The sequence below is a fragment of the Acinonyx jubatus genome, chromosome C1, assembly GCF_027475565.1.
Source record: "Acinonyx jubatus isolate Ajub_Pintada_27869175 chromosome C1, VMU_Ajub_asm_v1.0, whole genome shotgun sequence".
In the NCBI taxonomy this organism is placed as follows: Eukaryota; Metazoa; Chordata; class Mammalia; order Carnivora; family Felidae; genus Acinonyx; species Acinonyx jubatus.
The window spans coordinates 77820835-77843096 of NC_069381.1; the positions used below are offsets into that span (position 1 = coordinate 77820835).

At 33.9% G+C, this 22262-nt stretch overlaps 1 protein-coding gene across 6 annotated transcripts in view; it reads left to right on the forward strand.

The window, feature by feature from the left end:
- Window positions 1-22262, forward strand: part of MTF2 (metal response element binding transcription factor 2) — a 77196-nt gene that overhangs the window by 50821 nt on the left and 4113 nt on the right. For 5 of the 6 annotated variants that reach the window (XM_053214455.1, XM_015064436.3, XM_027058580.2 and 2 more), the window contains 11 exons: window positions 2025-2120; window positions 2355-2455; window positions 2846-2994; window positions 5086-5181; window positions 6517-6585; window positions 7672-7795; window positions 15096-15163; window positions 16801-16971; window positions 20776-20881; window positions 21004-21056; window positions 21168-21272. In XM_053214455.1, the coding sequence (XP_053070430.1) occupies window positions 2045-2120; window positions 2355-2455; window positions 2846-2994; window positions 5086-5181; window positions 6517-6585; window positions 7672-7795; window positions 15096-15163; window positions 16801-16971; window positions 20776-20881; window positions 21004-21056; window positions 21168-21272 (1118 nt within the window). In that variant the 5' untranslated portion in view covers window positions 2025-2044. The remainder of the gene's footprint in view (window positions 1-2024; window positions 2121-2354; window positions 2456-2845; window positions 2995-5085; window positions 5182-6516; window positions 6586-7671; window positions 7796-15095; window positions 15164-16800; window positions 16972-20775; window positions 20882-21003; window positions 21057-21167; window positions 21273-22262) is intronic. The other variant, XM_053214453.1, reaches the window with a different exon arrangement.

The following is a 22262-nucleotide window of genomic DNA, read 5'->3' on the forward strand; positions in this document are numbered from 1 at the left end:
TAGTAATTTTCTGCCTACAAAAAACTTGCTAATAATAGATATATACCAAACTAACTTAATAATTTAAATAAAAATGTGTTTATTTTGAGGGAGAAAGCAGGGGCAGGGAGAGAAGGAGAGAGAGAATCCCAAGCAAGCTTGGTGCTGTCAGTGCAGAGTCCAACGCACGGCTGAAACTCATGAACTGTGAAATCATAATAGCCAAAATCCAGAGTCAGACACTTAACTGACTGAGTCACCCGGGCCTCCCAAAATAACTTAATAAATTGGAGTAAATTCACCCATCTAATAAGATTCTTTTAAAAAGTTTATGTAAATAAGGAAAAATGTATAGTCAGTCATGTTAGTATTCAAATGTGCATTACAAAAGGGAGATAGGTTAAAGTAAGTAACTTTAAAAGGATTTTTAATTTTAACACCTAACACTATGATGGTTTCTGTGAAAATAATAAACTACTGATGGCAGTGTAAATTTTTATTTTGGGTATTACTTTAACTGTTGCATTGAATGCATAAGAATGCTTTATATTCTTTATTCAGTACTGCAGACTCAGTTCTAGCAGTTTATTCAAAAGAAATGATTCAAAAGTAAAAAAGGTAGGTGGAAAATATTTACTGTAGTTTTATTTTTATTTTAATAACAGAAAATTTGATATATCTAAGACAAAATCTGGAGTCTTTGGTCCTTTTCTAGGGAATGGCAGATTTGGACTGAGTGGTGTCAGGCTCAGTCCGGTTGCTCTCCTGACCGGAGCCATAAACTGGAAGCTATGGAGGCCATGTCCTGCCAAGTGTAGAAGGAAGTAAACAAAACCTGGGAGAGGTGGGGAGAGAGGACAAGACAGTAAAATAAGTCTAGAAAAATGCAAACAAACAATTTGCTAACATACACCTAAGAGTAGAGGCGTAATAAAGTAAATTTGGTTTTTTCCACTCAATGGAATATTATGCAGCTATTAGAAGTTATTAACAGCAGTGTGAACAATACTTTTGATAGAAAAAATATTACAAAATACTGATGAAAGGAATCCTCTCACAGTGGAGAGAATATAGACTCTGGCATTTCTGTATTTAAATCCTGGCCTTGATATTTTCTCAGGGTCTTTGGGTTAGTTACTTTATCTTTCTGAGCCTCAATTCCTCTCTATAAGTAGCTTACTTACCTAATAAGTTGTAGAATTAAACAACATAATATATGTCAAGAGCCTAACAGTACTTGGCCCATAGAAAATAGTAAATTTTTATTGTTGGCATGTGAATAAACCATGTAGTTTAACTGTGAAATTGACAAGAAGAGAATATTGGGAATAATGATGTTAGAGTGTTAAAATTGTTTCTAAATTTTGTGGAATAAAATTGTTTTTAGAGTAAAAATGCCTAAAGAAGAAATAATTACCTATTCAGGCAAAAAATATAGTTAATAACTGTGGAACTCCTTTAACTTTTGTTGCACTGGGATTTTGTTAGGATACTTTATTGGACACCATATTTCTAGATTTTAGAAGCTGGAGATTAAATAATTGGGATTCAGCTTCTTTCATAAATTAGTAAGTAAAAAGAAATGTTCTGCATCCAAAGAGAAAGAGGTCATTGACATATCTTCTTTGTCCTTTTTCTTCAGTATCATGATGGTAGACATTGTAGGGTGAGCAAATACATGTATATAAGTATATGTGTATTCTGGAGATTAGTTCTGATGTCCACAAAACATCCCATCTCCTTGTTCCCCAGGGGAGTGGGAATGTTAGAAGTGAATGATAAGGGATCTTGCCTGAGAGCTCTTTAAATTATGCCCTGTGCTGTAAAAGCAGGTTAAATTATCAATGTAGGTAGTTAGGCATCTTAAGTGAAAGGTGGGAGATAGCCTTTTGTAGAGAGTATTTTGCCTTGAGTAGAAATCATTATGTTCTAGTGAGTAAACACTGCCATTATGGGGTATCTACTGAGTCATAAAAAGTAGTTGTGTTGTATGAAATAACTTCTTTATTATGACTGTCTTTTAATGCATATTTTAAACATTTCAGGAGCCACTGGAAGTGGGGAAATGGTCTGTACAATATGTCAAGAAGAGTATTCAGAAGCTCCCAATGAAATGGTTATATGTGATAAGTGTGGCCAAGGTAAACATTGATTTCTTATAATCTTGTGGAAAAGTTTTATTACATACTTAATGCTCCTGTTGAAGATTAATGATTAAAAGTACTCTTTACATTGGTAATTTGAAGCTGTTATCATAAATTTATTCAGTTATAAGTATATTAATGGAGAAGAGAATACTAAAATGCCTTCTTGAAATTGTGTTGTAGTATTTATTAATAAAATAGAATTTGCTTTATGCTTTTTTTGATATTAAGGATATCATCAGTTGTGTCACACACCTCATATTGATTCCAGTGTGATTGATTCAGATGAAAAATGGCTCTGTCGACAGTGTGTTTTTGCAACAACAACAAAGGTATCTTTTAAGTGTTTTGGGCTAAAACCCTAAATGGAATTTGTAAGGTACTCTCAGCGTAATGATTGTGTACGTTGAAAGTTTATTTGACTGCAGTGAGCAATCAGTGCCGGGTAGAACGAGGTGATGCTTATTGTTTGACTAATGATGCTTAAGTGACTTGCTACTATCCTTGCACTTATTTTCTGATAGTGAGTGGTCTTGGAATTGGGGCAATAGTTTGAAAAACAACAAAATAAATAAAGATTATTACTAGTCAAACAGTTTGTGAGATGGTAAGAAATTTAGAATGGAAATTTCTTCAGAAGTTTCAAAAGCATTTTATGTTAAAGAATTATGTTTAGAATTTTATCCTGCACTTGTTTAAATAACTTTTTCCCTCTAATATAGAGGGGTGGTGCGCTTAAGAAAGGACCAAATGCCAAAGCATTGCAAGTCATGAAGCAGACATTACCCTACAGTGTGGCAGACCTTGAATGGGATGCAGGTCATAAGACCAATGTCCAACAATGTTATTGCTACTGTGGAGGCCCTGGAGAGTAAGTAAATAGTTATTTCATGCCCTTTAAGTGATTTCTGTTTATATTATGTACTTTATTTTTGTTATTGATTGTGGTGTGGGAATGATAGTGAATTGTAAATGCTTGGAAGTATCAATAAAGAAAATTAGGGGAGAAAATTAGAAGCTGTAGTTAATATTCATCTTTATCATTGTTACCTAAATAAGTGAATCATAGTTCTAACTAAGAACGTTTACAAATTTACCTTTAACTTCTGAACACTGCTCCTAGTTCTGCTCTTTGGAACTAAACAAATATATCTTCTCTTTCTTAGGAGGTAACTCTTAAAATATTTCAGTCCAGCAATCATATTTCCTACTACCATGACTCATACCAGTAGTGTTTTTTTTCCAGGTCAAACTCTCCGTTACTACCGGACATTCTTTATGACATGATTTCTAACCTCTGTCTTTGTTGTTCTCCAGTTTTTGAGTATTACTCTTGAAATACGGTGTTATGATTAGAAAATGCATTGTTTCCAGGAATAGGCTCACAGATTATAATTGGGCTCTTAGAGTTCAGAACTGATGCTCCTGTTGTTGCAGGGAGAGATTGTATTTACTACCTCTCAGATTGTCCCATTATGTTTTTGGGATCATTTTGGTTTTGTGGTGGTCAACTAATACCTCTAGTTCTTTTTTGTACAAGCTCGTAATAAGGCAAGTTGTGCATCATGTATTTGTACTACATTTAAAAACCACTAGTGAAGCATTTTATATTTCACTCTTTAAATTGTAATTATTGGTTTCTGGTGTCTTTCTTCCTCTCAGATTCAGTGTTTCTCTTAAGACAAGGGTGCTGTTTAGGAGAATGCTGGGACATGATTCATTAAAATATTATCTGTTCAAATGTGTGTACTGAAAATGTCTATAAAGTTTACTTTACTTATGACTGGGACATAAGTTGTTCAATGATGAAACATGAATAAATGAATATGTAAATTAATGAATTTTTAGTTCTTCATTCTGCCATATCTTGATGGAATTATTTATTTGTGATTTGACATTTTTATAACATTTCTTAGCTTTTGGTTGCTTGCAGATTTAAAAAACATTGTCTTGTTTCCTTAATCACTTATAAAAGAGATACAGTGAAGAGGCATAGAGATTGATCTTTTCCTTTATTCATTTATACCTACCATTTAATTTGAAGTATTACTCAAAATAGGTGGAAATCATCATAGACATTTTATAAGGTGGATCATTCATTGTTCTTTAAGTACCATGACTACATGAACTATGTTTGACACTGCTAGCCACTCTTAGCTTTAATAGAGGATCTAGCTAAGTACTTGGAACATAATTTGTATTTATTAGTCTTTCGATGAATGAATGACCTTACTTAGTATCAGTCTTCTTGCCTTTGCGTATAATATGGCTTACAATTAATGTGGGGCTCACTTGTTGAGCAAAAGAATTATTGGAAGAAAGGCATTATTTGGGTAGCACGTAAGGATATCCATACCAAAACCATGTACTAACTGAAAGAAGGATATCCTTAGCTAGTGATTCAATTTTAGCTTCTTCAGCTATCTGAAACTGAACAAAACCTGTTACAAAGCCTGTACACCTGTTAGAGTCTTTGATTAGATTTGTAATTATGTTAGCCAAATTTATTAAGTTGCTATATTCCATTCCTTTTCATTATAATGGACAATAATGGAAACAGTATGAAGATATATAAAGCTGCTTATGGCTGTTTGGTTTATGGGGCAAACAGCTGTACACATCAGTAACCTCTGAAACTGTTTTCTCTTAGGGTGTAGAGAGTTGATGTGAAAAAAAAAAAATCTCAGGTTTTTTTATTTGACAGAGATTGTTTACTAGTGTAGGAACCAGGCACTTATTGATGAAATAGTAGATGTATCTTTAAAGAGCTCGTAAGTTCTCATGAATGAGAGAGGAGGGATGAAATCAGTAACCTTTTTGGGAAAGAAAAAATTTAACACTAAATTTAGCAGATATGCCATAGTGTAGTCATAACAGTATTTTGTATAATGCCACTTTGGGTTTTGGTTTTAAAACTTTACCTGCAAACATAGCAATTTTAATCTTAACTTTTTTCTTATAGCTGGTATTTAAAGATGCTACAATGCTGCAAATGTAAGCAGTGGTTTCATGAGGCTTGTGTGCAATGCCTTCAAAAGCCAATGCTATTTGGAGACAGGTGAGAAGGGCACTTGAACTTTACCAATCGATATATTTTTTAGCTTTTATACTGTAGTTATGTTTGCTGTTGCAGATTTTTTTTAAAATAATTTTTTTAAAGTATATTTATTTTGAAAGAGACAGAGTGCAAACAGAGGAGGGATGGAGGGAGGGGGACCCCAAGCAGGCTTTGCAGGGTCAGCACAGAACCCTATGTCAGGACCGAACCCACAAATTGTGAAATCATGACCAGAGCCAAAATCAAGAGTCAGATGCCTAACCAGCTGAGCCACCCAGGTGCCCCTGTTTCAGATTTCTAAAAGGAATTACAACAGTGATTTGTGAAGGAGTCACCTTACTGGGAAAATATTGCGTAATATATTTAAATTATGCATAATTTTATCTTATTTTGAGAGAGAGAGGGGGAGCACGCATGAGGGATCAGAGGGAGAGAGAGAGAGAAAATCTTAAGCACGCTTCACACTCAGCGCAGAGCCCAATGTGGGGCTCGATCTCATGACCCTGGAATCATGACCTGAGCTGAAATCAAGAGTTGGACTCTCAACTGAGTGAACCACCCAGGCGCCCAAATTATGCATAATTTTAAAATACACATAATTCTTGTGCTTTTAGATGTTATTCCGAAACACTTTGAAGTATTTGATCAGTGATTATATTTGCTCCTTTTGTCCCACATGCTCTAAACTATTTCCATTGGTACCTTCCTTTAAACCTCAGAGGGATCCTGTGACAGAAAGTTGGAAAAGGCCATAGAACCTTGATACACAAAATATGCATCTGCGTTCTAAAGAATTTCCAAAAGCAGACCTAATGTGCTTTCTGGGTTAGGAGAATATGGAATGGCAGAATATGGAATGGCTCTAGGAAGAAAAATGAAAGACAGAGCTCTGAATTTGGCATAAAAAACCTGGGTTTAAATGTTGACTTATGTTGCTTACTATCTTTTAGAATTTAGGAAGATCAACTTCTCTCCTTTTATTTTACCAGATTGTTTTGAGCATTGAATATAACATTGTATGTGAGGGCTGTCATCACAATTCATGTTACACACAAGCCATTAGAAAACTGTATGTGTATATGAATCTGTGTGTGAACTGTGAATGTCTCCTCTGTAATTAAAAAAAAAATACTTCTGCCTCCTATATATGAACTATTTCATTATTTGTTGTTACTGGAAAAGAAATTTTTTAAATCACAGTGTCTTAATTCAAATTAGGTTTTGCTTTTTGTATCAGTCATCTATTGTAGGATATGTACTTGCTGAATATTAGCTTTAATTGTTGAATATGTGTACCCTTGATTACTTAGCATACAACTTTTCTTTTTTCCTTAGGTTTTATACGTTTATTTGCTCTGTCTGCAGTTCTGGACCAGAATACCTCAAACGTCTACCATTACAGTGGTAAGTATGGATATTTCTGTTAAGGAACAAAAAAGGGCCATATTCTTAAACTTAATAGGGTGAAATGCGCTATATACATTAACTTGGTTTAAATAAAAATTTGTTTTTCTTTATGCCTAGCTTTAGTTCTTTTATTTATCCTTAAACCTGAGGTCATCTTCACTAAAGATTGTCTAGTCTTATTGCTGAAATGATAAGGCCATTTATTTTCTGATCCATAAAATGTAACTGTACATATCTTTTAGATTTTTAAAATTCTTATTTATTTTTTTTTATTTAAAAAAAATTTTTTTTTAACGTTTATTTATTTTTGAGACAGAGAGAGACAGAGCATGAATGGGAGAGAGAGACAGAGCATGAATGGGAGAGGGTCAGAGTGAGGGAGACACAGAATCTGAAGCAGGCTCCAGGCTCTGAGCTGTCAGCACAGAGCCTGACGTGGGGCTCGAACTCACAAACCGCGAGATCATGACCTGAGCTGAAGTGGACCGCTTAACCAACTGAGCCACCCAGGCGCCCCTAAAATTCTTATTTATGTTATTAATTCTTTTGGGACTTCAGATGAGAGAGGTCTTATACCAAATATGCCAGTTTCTGCTTTAGTGTAATTTTTGGGCGTGGGAAAAGTGTGATGAGTTTTGGAGATTTACTGACAAAATGCTTATAGTAAGTACTTAGAAACTTTCATTGAATGCTTTATGTATTTTTAGGAAAAGATAAGATTTAACTCATGAATCAGATAAAGTCTGTTAAAGTATGATCTTTGCTATGGCTTATATGTAAGTGAAATGGAAAATTTTTATTGTAAGTTTTCTTAAAGTTACATCCTCTTTGAATGAAAGAGATTATTCAGATATCTTTTACTTTATACTGACTACTTACTATAAGTAAATGTTTAATGTTTCCCTGTTATTTTCGTATGTAATGATTTATTACATTGTGATTATGATTTATGGTATTGACCCTCTGCTTACCTTAATACTTCACTTTGGATTTTTTAGTTGCTGTTTTTATTTGTAAAAATACGATTTTTTAACAATAATCAAAAGCATGTTTTTGTATATTTTGATTATTTTTGGATTCCAGGGTAGATATAGCACACCTATGCCTTTACAACCTAAGTGTTATTCACAAGAAGAAATACTTTGATTCTGAACTTGAGCTCATGACATATATTAATGAAAACTGGGATAGATTGCATCCTGGAGAGGTAAGTGGTCTTAGGGCTAACTTCATTAGCTACTTGATATCTTTTTTGTTTTGTTTTGTTTTGTTTTTGTGAAAAGCAGCCAAGATACATGTATAAGTCACACATCTAAAGTAGGGTTTTATTTTTAGTTCAGGGAGAAATAACTTTGAGGATGTGAAGACTAGCCCTCTCATACTCCTGTTGCCTGTTTATTCAGGGAAAAACGTAGACGGAGGAAGTAAATTACTTGATTCTTTCTTTTCTGAAGTGAGAATCATTGTAAAGATATAAGGGAGGGAGAAATCCTTATTGTGTATCTTATGGTTCCTCCTTAGAAAAACTTAAGGTTTTTTAAAGTTTCTATAAACTTAGAGATGTAACTAACATTCTTTCCTCTCTTGTTGGTACTCCCTTATATATCTTTGACTTCCAGGAATCGGAGGGAGGGGACCCAGTAATAGTGTTAGAATAATGAATTAGAGGGTAAAGCTGAGTTGGAGATTATCCTCCTCATTCTAACATCTCATTTTGCCTTTCATTTGCAAAGCCTAACCACTCATACTGATTTACAGAGTCTTTTTAAAAAACAATGTAAAAGTTAACGTATGTTCATTGAAGATTTTGAAACAGTAGGCAAGCATGAAGAAGAAAGTAAAATAATAGTTACCTTGTTTTTAGCAATTATTTAGAATTATTAAAATAAGGATATTGGGGCACCTGGGTGGCTCAGTTGGTTAAGTGTCCAACTCTTGATCTCAGCTCAGGGTCGTGAGTTCAAGCCCTATGTTGGGCTCTGTGCTGGGCATGAAGCCGAATTAAGAGAAAACAAATCTATATCTATGTACACATATAGATATAGATACTAACTACTCTTAGGTTAAAAAGAAATCTTGGTTTATAATATGTGGAATTAGATGTGTAAATTTTAGTCACACATTACTTTTTGAGGTAAAAATTGTGTAAAGTAACTTGAAGTTTAGGAAGAATTTCTGCTTTGTAACTTTTAGACATGAGGCAGTTTATAAAAGGTTGATGACAAGTAGAATATCAGGGTTTTTTGGGTTGTTTTGGGGGGTTTTATGAGGCATAAAGGAGAGCATAATGCACATTTATTTAAAAGTTGGTAGGTCAGCTGCATAAAATATTGAAACAAATACCTGCAGAATACTTAGATTTTAAAAATCAGAGATACCATTTAAATCAATGGAGCCAAGATGTTTTGAGTATTAGAAGTTGGAATATAATGCTCTGTTTTCTGTTACATGCTTTTTTTCTGGGTGAAATTTGAGAGAAAAGGAGTGACTTACAAATTTGATAAATTTTAATAAACTGATTAGTAATAAAAGAAAAACAAGTATAAGGCACTAACAACTGTAGTGTTCATTATAGTTATCTTAATATGTAAAGCTTTAATACATTCTTTTAAAATGCTTTCTTTCTAGCCATGGTTCTTTTCAGCACTTCTTATGCAGACACATCTATAGTCTTAGTGCATTTTATGTATCATATTAAATTCTGTAGTGGTTACTTCGTGTAGACAGTGGGCACACATAAAAACTCAAGTTACTTTATTTCAGATACTTTTATTAGAATAAAAAATGATACATAGATTTTATTCAAGAGGCTGAAAATAGAGAGTAAAAAATCACAATTAGCATATTTAATTTTTTTTTTTTTTTTTTTAAATTTGAGAGAGAGAAAGAATCCCAAGCAGGCTCCATGTTCAACATGGAGACTGTAGCTTGGCTTGATCTAACAACCATGAGATCATGACCTGAGCTGAAATCATGAGTTGGATGCTTAACCGACTGAGTCACCCAGGTGTCCCTAGTCTATTTTTAAGAAATGAGTTCAGTTTATGAATTTCAGGTATCTCAGTTCTAGCTCAGGTGGTTCAGTTCTGACACATAAAAAAAAAAATTATTTCATTAGTAGATACATGTTCTCATTTTCCGTAGCTTTTATGGGGTAATGTCTTAGAAATAAGAAATTTTGATTTCTTATTCTTTGTGAATATGGAAAATTTAGTCTTTGCAAAATTTAAAAATTAAGAGGAAACAGGGGTGACTGGCTGCCTCAGTCATTAGAGCATGCAACTCTTGATCTTGAAGTTGTAAGTTTGAGCCCCATGTTGGGTATAGAAATTACTTAAAAATAAAATCTTACAAAAATAATTAAGAAGAACAACAGTATACTCTAATAAAACTTGACAACAGAAAAGTTTCACTGTTCTGAAGAGTGTTTACATTTTTTGGAGCCATCACATTTATTAACAAGTGGCTTTCTAATCATTTCTCATTGCTTTTTCTCTGCATTAAAAAGAAGAAAATATTCAGACTTAGATTACTCATTCCATCCTGCAGTATTTACAGATGGAAGTTCAGCCTTTAATTTTGTGTTAATCTTTTAGATCTTTATACTGTCATTATAATTGGTTTTGAGAGTGAAATTTTAATAATAAAGAGACCATAACATTGATGCCAAGACCATAACATTGATGCCAGCTTGAACATTTACTCAATAATTTTCATTTAGTTTGCCTTATTAAATATTTGTGATAATAGAAATAAAAATAATACAAATAACGGATTATTCTGGATTATTAAAATAGTAAATCTTTGGTTAACTGAAATCAAATTGCGAATTGAGTCTTCCTTTTTGTTTATATTTATGTTAAAAACCTTTTTATAAAGTAGCATTAATTACTTTTAAAACATGAGAAAATACTGTATGTTAAGTAAATTGTTGGTTGAGTACTCGAGTCATTTTGAACATTAGTTCTTTTTTTTTTTTTTTTTTTTTTATTTTATTTTTGAGACAGAGAGAGACAGAGCATGAATGGGGGAGGGTCAGAGAGAGGGAGACACAGAATCTGAAACAGGCTCCGGGCTCTGAGCTGTCAGCACAGAGCCTGACGTGGGACTCGAACTCACAGACTCGTGACCTGAGCCGAAGTCGGCCGCTCAACTGACTGAGCCACCCAGGCGCCCTGAACATTAGTTCTTATACATACTCTAGATTATGTTACATTGGCAGTTGCTCTAGAAGTTTCTCCTCAAAATTGAAACAAAACAGAAAAATAGCTGTAATTTTACTTCCTCCATCTAGGTAAAAGAAAAAAGACTTGTGATAACTTGAGAAGTTGATTGAGATTTGTATGACATTTTGTTTAGGAATATATATGGACACACTATTAACAGGGAGGCACTAATATTTGCCATTCCTGAGCTGAATTAGGACTTAATTTTCTATATTACATATGATGACTCTCGCCACATAGTAATATTTCTGTGCTGTTTTGGAAGCCTAATAAATACTTTCTTCAGTTGCCAGTTGTGAAGCAGTCTTAATTGCATCAGTGATATCTGTTGAGTGTTTTGTACTTCTTTTTGTTGTTGTTGTTATAAAGGAACTATGACTTCTTTTATAACAAAAAGAAGTTTCAAAAATACTAAACTTCTTTTGGAGAAGAATTAATTTTGGGGGGAGAGTATATCCTTTTATAATGAAAGGCAAATTTAACATTTATGTATCATGTTTTTTCCTTAGTTGGTTATTTCAGGATTGAAAAGAGAAGCTGAAACTTTTAGAACATATTGGATCATAATGATAGTTCTGTATCATGTTTCCTTAATGTGATTTTTTACACATCTTTGAGACTTTGTGCCTTAATGATTATCAATCATATGGCCGAATGTAGCTATTTGAGAATCCACTGTTTTGAAATGTTTGCTTTGAGAGTAAAAATACGTAATACAACATTTGAGATCCCAAATAAAGCTTGCTTAAGGCTTTTTTTATTTAGAATGAGGAATTAACTTGTACTGGATTGCTTTTGGGAGTTAAAATGAGATATTCATAGCTTTTGGAATCTGCTTATTATTTGTCTTTAATTCGTAATGTGATCAAAAATCCTAGTTCTGTAAGGGCAGCCTACTTTTCTGTTAACCGTGGTCTTAAATTTTAAAAAACTATGTTGGCAAACAAATGACTTAAGCTGTTTGACATACTTAAGTCTAAGCAGCATGGAATTCAATACTGGTGATTGAAAATGTATTTTACCGAAGGGAAGAGTTATAACTATGCATAATAGTATTTATGTCTGTACAGAAATTTACAACCCTGAAAGTTAAAGCCTAGTGTGAGGTTAGTGTCTGTGATAAAAGGAACAAAAATGGTTACTACGTTTATATTATAAATCTCATGAACAGATCGCAAACCTAGAATATGATGTTCTTCAGATCGCAAACCTAGAATATGATGTTCTTTTAATACAGATTACTTGATTTAAACTATAGTATCTGTACTTATTAGTCTTCAAAATTAACAAATGGATCTCTGCCCCCCCCCCTTTTTTTTTGAGAGAGAGAGGGAAGGAGGAGGGGGAGAGAGAATCTTAAGCAGGCTCCATGCCTAGCCATGGTGCTGGATTTCACAATCATGACCCAAGCTGAAATCAAGAGTTGGACACTCAATCAACTGAGCCACCCGGGCGTCCAGAAAAGGATCCCATGACCCCATAATGCAAGTTGAAATATATATAGTTCTATGCAAAATAGTTTTAGAGTGCTAAAAGAACTTACAGATAAAATTTCTGAGACATCATAGAGAGTAAGTACCAAAACAAAGAAGAGAGTTCATTCATTGTGCTTTTCAAAAAGTGAAAGAGAAGTAGATTTGAGAAATTAGTCAGTTTTGTTGTTGTCAGCATAAATATAAAGCACATTTTTCAGATGTGTGGTTTGTGAAGATTTAAAAAGCAGTAAGGCAGGGTGCCTAGGTGGCTTAGTTGGTTAAGCATCTAACTTCAGCTCAGGTCATGATCTCATGGATTGTGAATTCTAGTCCTGCATCGGTCTCTGCTGACAGCTGAGTCTGGAGCCAGCTTCATATTCTGTGTCTCCCTCCCTCCCTCCCTCTCTCTCTTTCTCTCTCTGTCTCTCTCTGCTCCTCCCCTGCTCACGCTCTGCCTCTCTGTCTCTCTCTCTCTCTCAAAAATAAACATCAAAAAAATTTTTTTAAAGCAATAAGGAAAAACACTCTTTTACTATAATGTTTCTTTTTTTGATATGGTTAGCCACACTGGTGTGTCAAATGGGTATGGGTATGTTATAGACATTGTGTAACTCAATTTCAGATTAGATAATGAAATTTGAAGTGGTTAAAATTAAAAATTAAATGTGTATGATACTAATTGATTAATAGAAACAAAAGTAGTCAGTGGCTTGGAAATATTCTTGAGGGAGATTCTAATGGAGAGTCACAGGGTTCTGTCTTTGTGTCTACCTTCCAATTCAAGGATGACAGAACAAGAGGAAAGATGATCTCTAACAGAGACCTGAAAACAAAATCAAATTAACAGCAGTCACCATGTTTTGCTTTTAAGGCTTAAATACACAAACATCCAGTTCAGAAGAAGTAGCGTATGATAGGGAGCACTTGATTTGATCAGTTTATCTGATAAGATTTTACAGTTGGGGTGGTGAAGTAGAGATGAGGAAGTGGATGAAATTAGTTACCCAGAGCTTAATATGAGATAATCATGTGATGTGGCTGCTAAAAACTTTTAACATAATCTTACACTTAGACATAATCTTATACTTAGACATGACAAGCTGCTGCCAAATATTTGAAGAACTGTCTTGTAAAAGAGGGAATAGAAGAGTTCCAGGAAGGAAGGTGTTGTCCACCTATGGAATGGGCTCCCTCATAGGTGCCTCAGCAGCTTTCATCAATGGTAATATTTAAACCAAGGTTGAATGAATGTCAGTACTATAAAAGGATTACAGTATTGATGGAACCTTGAATTAGATGGACATCTAAAGTGTCTTTCCAGCTTTTAGGTTTGATTCTGTTATTTTTCTTTAATAGAAATTCTCTATCATTGGACACTACAGAAATTACGATAAGAGGAAGTGGTATGGTATAGAGGCATGAACACCAAACTGTCCCATTTCTTTTCTTTTTTTTCTAAAAGCACCCAATGCATCAGCACAGTATGGGCTCTCAGTGAATGTTGAATGAGTGGACTTTTGTCACTTGGGTTCAGATTCTGGCTCTCTCACTAATCAGCCATGTGAATTTGAGCACTTCATTTAACCTTTATATCTGTTAACTAATCTGTAAAATAAAGGGAGTTGGAGTAGATGACTCTGTCTCTTCTGCCTCCAACATTCTATTTAGCAGATTTGTTTTCTCTTTTTACTTGAAGCAGTTCTGAGGTTTGGAAGTTTAAATTGGTAAAGACCATACTGGTAGTAAAAAGTCAACTATGATATTCTGGAATTTTTTTTTTTAGTTTTTGTGGCTTTAATTGAGAATGATCCTTCTATAATGTAGTTTTTTTTGTTATTGGGCCCCCATCTTTAAACTTGGAAGAAGATGCAGAAATGACTTTTAGGGGAGCTCTTTTGAAACAAAATAGTATTTTTTAGAATTGAATATTTAGATTTTAAAATGATTTCTGATGATAAATTACTGAGACATTTTGGGTTTTAGCGATGGCCAAAGTCTATAACCTTTATGAAAATAACTCCCCTCCCCCAGTTTCACAGAATTTTTCAAAATTACAGAGATTATGGGTTTCTGCTAATATTAGAAGTATTGGGAAATAAAATGTTATGTTTCTCATTTTTTATCCTCTTTTCCTACTAATATCTATTAGAAGCAATTGATACCTATTAGAATATCTATTAGAACCAATATATGGTTGATATTAAAGTCATTCATTCTCTGTATTATTTCCTCGGATTATGGAATTAAAATAAATTTAGTAACTAATAAAATCCCATTTTTGTAGTGTTTTAACAGTTTTTTTCAGACATGTCATTTGATTTATAAAATTACTTGTAATAGGATTTTTACACCTCTGTTTTATATATATATATATATATATATATATATAATTTTTTTGTTTGTTTAATGTTTATTTTCGAGAGAGAAACAGAAAGCAAGCAGGGGAGGGGCAGAGAGAGAGAGAGGGAGACATAGAATCTGAAGCAGGCTTCAGGCTCTGAGCTGTCATCACAGGACCCAATGGGGGCTCGAACTCAAACGGCGAGATCGTGACCTGAGCCGAAGTTGGACGCTTAACTGATTGAGCCACTCAGGCGCTCCTACTCCTCTTTTTATAGATAAGAAAACAAGAAGAGGTTAAATAGCTTTAGATCACGCAGTTAGTCACTGAGGACCTGGAATTGGAACTTAGATCTTCTATCAGTCAGTACTCTTTTCTTCTGCATCACATTGCCTCTATCTAGCACCTGTATATTACTAACTAATGAAATTATAGTGCTTTAAATTGTTTCTTGATACTTCACAGCTGGCAGACACACCAAAATCTGAAAGATATGAGCATGTTCTGGAGGCATTAAATGATTACAAGACCATGTAAGTTGATTTATTTTATGTATCCCTATGAGGGAGACTTGTAGTAAGTATAAGGAATAATGGCATTGTTTAAGAATTGTGGGGTTGATGTTTAGTACAAACCATTTTAAACTTTTAAATTTTAATTTCAGTTGAGCAAAGCAGTGATTCTCAAGGGTTGGAGAAGGGAAGAGCAATCCTCTGGGAATGGTGGATGGGAGGCAGGCATACCAATATCTCAGGGGCTTTTGGCTTGTTCCATTGAAAAACATATTCAGTAATGTCCCCTGAAAATAAAATAATATCTTAGCTGGTGGGAAAATGCAAAAGATAGTGGAAAATATTATAGAGAATATTGGTTTTAAAATGATTGAGATCTTCTATGGTTTTAAGATCAGTTATTGCCATCAGTTGCAGAAAAATAGTATTAGTAGTCTTAATTTTTTGATAATTGATTATTGTTGGATATATCCTTGTATAGACCTTTCTTTTTTTAAGAAATAAAAAGCATATCTACATTTCTTAAAAATATTTAAAAATTGCAATAGAAATAATTTTTTAAGTGTATATGCTGGCCCTTACCAACTGTTCAGCAATTTTATAAAATTTTTTTTGTAACAAGTTGCTTTTTTTGAACTTGACAGAATTTCCTCATTAAAAATGTTACAATTACTAGCAGCTAAATCTTTAGGTCAATTTAAAAAGCCATAAAGTGCCTGAGCAGTTACAGTACTGGTAAAAATACTTTATGGGATGTGAATTCTGTAATCCAATTTAGGGTACCAGAAATACATCTGTTCTTATTATGATAGAAATGGGAGCTTCCCTTTCTCAAACATGCATGGAAGTGGAAGAACATTCCAAGTGTTTGGTAGTGGTTCTGGAAGGTAGGCAGGGTATAGTAGAAGTAAGGTAGGTGGGGGTATTTTGGATTAAGGAGCCTTAAGGACTTTGGAAGAGAGTTAGAAGCACATTTTTTAGAGACCCAAACCCACACCGAAATAACATTTTTCTGTTCCAGATTATTTCCAATTCTAAATATGACACACTAGACACTCCTTTTATTTTCTGGACCTCTCATATTGGGTTCTCTTTTCCAGTGCTAACACCTGCTACTTTCTGACCAGGGTTTCTCCCCTCACAGATTCACTCTGAAATAGAATTCTTCTTTTCCTAAACCATTTTTGAGATCTTTTAAACAGGACAATGAAATATGGAAAACACATATTGGGACTAAAAAGACACCACTCTCTACTTTCTTCCTTTAAAAAGTTAGATGCCATGTTTTATTATTTTAAAAAAATTTTTTAATGTTTGTTTATTTTTGAGAGAGAGAGCACAAGCAGGGGAAAGACAGAGAGAAAGAGACACAGAATCTGAAGCATAGATGCCACATTTTAAAAAGAAAAGTGGATGTGTGCTCTTCTCCCTTCCTTCTGATCCTGTCCTTCCCCCCGACCTCCTTCGCCATTGTATCCTACTGTGGATTGACTCTGGGAGCAGATAAGAATCCAGGAAAGCAAAGGGAAAGAGCGAGTTTTGTAGTGTTGGGTGGACTTTCATCTATAAAGGCTTTATATCTGAAAGTTGTGAGTTAGGGTCTGACATGTATATGTGTTCAGTTTTTAAATTTTTAGTTAATTTTTTTAAAAATTTAGGTTTATGTCTGGGAAAGAAATAAAGAAGAAGAAGCATTTGTTTGGGTTGCGAATTCGTGTTCCTCCTGTGCCACCAAATGTGGCTTTCAAAGCAGAGAAAGAACCTGAAGGAACATCCCATGAATTTAAAATTAAAGGCAGAAAGGCATCCAAACCTATATCTGATTCAAGGTAAAAGTTGATCTGTGGCTTAGTTTTTCTCTTTAGCTTATTTGTAACTAAAAATGTGTTATTTAGTCTCATTAGTATATATGAAAGTATAAGTGGCAGTTACCCTGATTTGTTTTCCTGTTTATAATTTCTTGCTTAGACAAGGTACAAAGAGTTAATGTTAGATGTTTATTTATTTATTTTAGATATTAGGCTTTCTAGGAATAAGCCTATTGGTTTTGTTTAGCAGACAGCTTAAGTACTAGCTTGTTCGTTTGTTCATTTTTCATTCATTCATTTATCCATTTATTTCCATTTATCAAGCAACTTAACTGTCTAAGTGCTGGGGATACAATAACAAACAAAACAGACTTTCCTTCTGCCTTGATGGGTTTACAGTATAGTGGTGAAGAAAGGTGATAAATAATTACAGGTCATTCTAGTGCCATGTAGGGCATAGCATTTGGATTTAGGTTGTACTGGGATGGTTAGAGGGGAAGTGGTTTACTTTTAAGAAGGAATCTTACCTATCTAAGATGATATTTAAGCTGAAACTCAAAGAATGAGACTAACCTACCAATGTGAAAGAACAAAGGGAAGAATACTGCAGGTGGTGGAAATAACTAGTATGAAGGATGTGAGGTATGTTCTAGGAATTCACAGACTAGTGACGTATGAATGAGGGCTAGAGATTAGCATCAGGTGTTGGAAAGTTTGGATGGGGCGTGATCATGTAGAGTTGTGTAGGTCTTTGAGGAATTTTTTAAGAATAATGGGGAGCTATTTAAAGATGTAAGCAGATTGAATTATCCTTTAAAAATACTTCTTTGTGTGCTTTTGGAGAGTGGATAGGTATAGAGGTAAGAATAGAAGCAAACAAAAATGAAGACTCTTGCAGTCATCTAGGTGTAAGAGATTGCCTGGGTAGTGGTTTCAGTCAAATGGAGACAAAATAGATTTAAGACTTCTATTGGAGGCAAAATTCATTAGGTTAGCTAATGATGTAAACTTATGAAAGAAGGATAAATCAAGTTACACAAAGCCCAGATTTCTGGCTTGAGCAGCTGGTGGGTGGTGGTGTCTGGTATCAAGACCTACAAGAACAGATTTTGGCAAGGTGAACGAAGCATTCTTCTGTGTCATGCTAATTGAGTTGGAGATTTTTACAAGGAATATCTAAATGATGATGATGTTAGATATAGACAGCTGAGTGTGTCAGGAGCTCAGGAAGGGTTAGGGCACATGATACAAATTTGGAAGCTGATTTATAAGGCCATGAGAATGAATGAAATTACCTAGGAAGCAAGGAGTTGGTGGGGGAGAGAATGAGGCCCAGAGTAATGCCCTGTTATCATTTAGAGATTTGGAAGAGGTGAAAGAAACAGGAGGCTAAAAAAGAATGATCAATGAGATAGGAGGAAACCAGGAAAGTTTAGTGCCCTGAAAATCAAGAGAAGGGTGGTGTTTCAGAAAGATGAGCATATTAAACAGTATTGAATGCTGTTGAGAGATGGATTTAAGGTGAAAGGAAAATGATTGTTGGATAAGATAACATTCTGTTATTAATGGCCTTGACAAAAACAGGTTTTTTTGGAGAGGTAAAGATAGAAGTCAGACTGAAATGGGTTGAAGTGTGATTCAATCCAGCACTGCTCAATTAAAATGTCAAAACTGGGCTTTTTCTACAAATAAAGGACATAGGTAGATTCATATAATAATAATGATAATAAAGGGAAAGGGGGAAATGGGAAATTAAGAACTCTGAATAAGAAGGGAGAAAGTGGAAAATGTTTGTGCGAGAACACTCAGAAGTAGTTTTACTTTGAAGAGAGGTAGACAAATGGAAGCTGAAGAGGAAAGGAAGTACTCAAGTGATGACTTTTAAATAGAAAATTAATTGGAACCTGTTTTTATGTGCTACTAGGAATGATCCAGTGGAAAAGAGATTGGTACAGGAGAGAGGGACAGGTAACTGAAAATATTGTAAAGTCCTTGAGAATCCAAAAGGGAAGGGATTTAGAACTTAAACATGGGAGTGGCCTTTGATAGGAGGACTTCTAGAACCCTTTTGTTGAAATTGGGTGAAAATAGGTACAGATATTAGTTCTGCTGTAGATTTGGTGTTTGGAAGATGACTGAAGTTATTGTTTTGGTAGCTTCTGTTTTCTCAGTGAAATACTGAGGTATAAAGATGGCTGAGGGTTGTGCAGAGAGGGAAATTTAAGGAGTAAATAAAAGGTATGAGAGTACCTGGAGAGTAAGAAAAAGTAATAACCCAGGGTTAACAGTGTTTCATATCCATTTGAATGTGTAATAAAGTAGATAATGCTTTTAGGTTGTTGTTTTTTTTCCCTAAAGCAAAGCATATTTACTCCTATCACTTTCAGATTTTATCATTAATCCTTTGCTATCAGTTGTCCATATTATGGATTAGAAAAAGGTTTACACAAATTTTCTCATTCCTATCACATTAATGAGACACTCCATCTGTGTTAGCGAGTTCATTTGATGCTACCGGGAAATGGTTCAACTTTCTTTCAAGGCATTCTCTATTCCTTCTGGGTCCTATGTATGAATTGGTCCTTTTAATCTGAAAATACTTTGTTTAATCCAGGGGTCCTGTATAAATGTTGATCATCTTAAAAAAAAAAAACAACTATACTTCCATCTATTTTATCCTTGAGACTTTTGATTGTAGTTCTAGTTAGGCTTTATTCCTCTAGCTCCCCTACTTTCTCCTTCCTTGTACTTCCACCTTTATTGCCCAACTTTAGTTTGGTGTCTGGAGTAGTTTCTTTTCTAGTTTTCTCCATTCACCTCTTTCTAGCCTATTCTATGGTGTTATTCCTTGTCTGTGTAAAAACAGGAAATTAAAATTTCCTGGGTAACTTTCTTATAGCACTTAACTCTTTGTATCAGCCTTTTTGTATGTATCTTTGTCACTTTCTGACTGTATTATGGACCCCTTAGCGCAGGGAAGATCTTTGTATTTCTATTATAGCCCCCCCCTTTTTTTATATGGTAGATAATGTTTGTTGAATGAATGAAGTAGATGTTCTCTGTATTGATATTTGCCCTTTTCTTATTCCCTTCTATTAATTAGAGATGTCCTTGACTTGCTATTTTCCCCCTTCTTGCTTGATATTTGCTTTTATGTTTCAAAAACTGGTTTTCTAGATCTTTCTAATTGTACCTTTTGAATGACTCCCTGCCTAATATAAAGGATTCCTTCTTCTACACTCTTCCACCCTGGGTTTCATTCTCTTCATGATTGATATCATTCAAGAATATATATATTTATTTCTAAAGGCAACCTGTATTTATAGCTACTATATTTTAATACAGATACTTCCTGGCTCCATGTGGGTAATGACTAAATTCATAATTACTTTTAGTAATAAATTCTTAAAATATTCCCTTAAGGGCCTACATAGTGACAACCTGGACTAAATAATGGAACTCTTGGGGGTTTGGAAATCTTCCTTCCAGTATAGTAGTCTGTTTTTGTTTTTGTTTATTAACTTTGAGGTTGTATATATTTTTCACAATTGTGGTAAAGAGAAAAGTTTTTTCCTTAAACTTTTCATATGTAAATAATATCTGAGTCAAGAAATGTTTATTTAAATTGGAATGTGTTCTCTGTATGCACTTGACTAAATTGGTAGATTCAACTTACATTTAATTTTTTTGGTTTTTGTTACCATTAGTATAAAAATAAGTATAACCTAATTATTACGTAAGTGGAGCTAAGCCAGTATATATTGTCCATTGTCTTTTTGTTTTTCTTTATGCAGAGATTAAATACATAATGATTTTATGTTTCAGGGAAGTAAGCAATGGCATAGAAAAAAAAGGAAAGAAAAAATCAGTAGGTCGTCCACCTGGCCCATATACAAGAAAAATGATTCAGAAACCTGCTGAGCCACCTTTGGTAAGAGGATGTGTTGGTATATATTCTCAAAGAAGACGGATGCTTGAAATTAACTGAGAAATGAGTATCTTTTTAGTTTACTTTAGAGCCATGTTTTAAGTATGTTATTTTTTATTTTCCAGGATAAGGAATCAGTTTCAGAGAATCCTACCTTGGATTTACCTTGTTCTATAGGGTAAATAGAAAGTTATTTTCTCCTATTCTAGGAATTTTCTTTTGGGGGGAAATGAATATTTCTATTGTTATGTAATATAGTCGTTATACCATTTAAATTCTTTTGTCTTAGGAGAACTGAGGGAACTGCACATTCATCCAATACCTCAGATGTGGATTTCACGGGTGCTTCCAGTACAAAAGAAACTACCTCGTCTAGCATTTCCAGGCATTATGGGTAGATATTTTATATTCTTATTTCTTAACTAATTTTCTTCTAGATTCTTTTTCTTTGTAAAGTAATGATTAAGTAAATTTTTAGCAATTGAAAGTGATGTAAATATGCCTTTCAGCGTTTGAGAAGCATCTATATGTAAATTCTTTAGGTTGTTATTAATATTCATCTGAAATTTCTGCTTTTCAGAGCTCAAACATTAAAAATTTGTTAGGAGATTTTGCTCTGTGCACAGAAGAGGTATACTGGTGTTAATAGGCTGTGCTCTTTTCCTTGAGACCTTTTTATGCTTCTAATATTGAGATAATATTTTTCTCTAAAATTTTTTATCTTTAGGAATTTTTATCTTTAGGAGTACTTTTTTTCTCAATATCTGAATCAGACATGTAAATCCTTTTGTTACTAAGAAGATTTTTAATTCAGGATTTCTATCAGTAGCAGACTTCTCTAATATTTTATTTAACCTAATTCTTCAGAATGATGCCTTTCCCAAAGCATGACGTATCAGGAATGAAAATTAGTTTCCTTGGGGTCAGAGCTATGAGCTTGCAAGTTTTATACTTCCCTTAGTTTAATTTTTGTTAACACTTCAAAAACTGCTGTGTAAATTGTACAAAATTCAGAGTATTAAAAAGCTTAAAATGTAACTCATTTTTTAATGGATTGTGAATAATTGAACTGTGTTTGGCCTTTTACCAAACATTGTGCTAAACTTTCCACATACATTGCCTTTTTAAATTCTTAAAACAGTCTTTTGAGTCGTAGATCTGTTATTCCCATTTTAAAGATAAAGAAACTGAAACTAACAGGTTTTAAGAAACAAGCATGGTCATTAACAAGCATAACAGAACTGGGATGTTGAGTCAGGCAGTATGATTATAAAGTCTTTGAATTTAACTTAGGCTGTATTCTCCCTTGTTAAAAGATTATAAAATCATTGAATTCCTGAGCTGAAAAGGACCTCAAAAATTATCTAGTTCAACCTCTTCACTT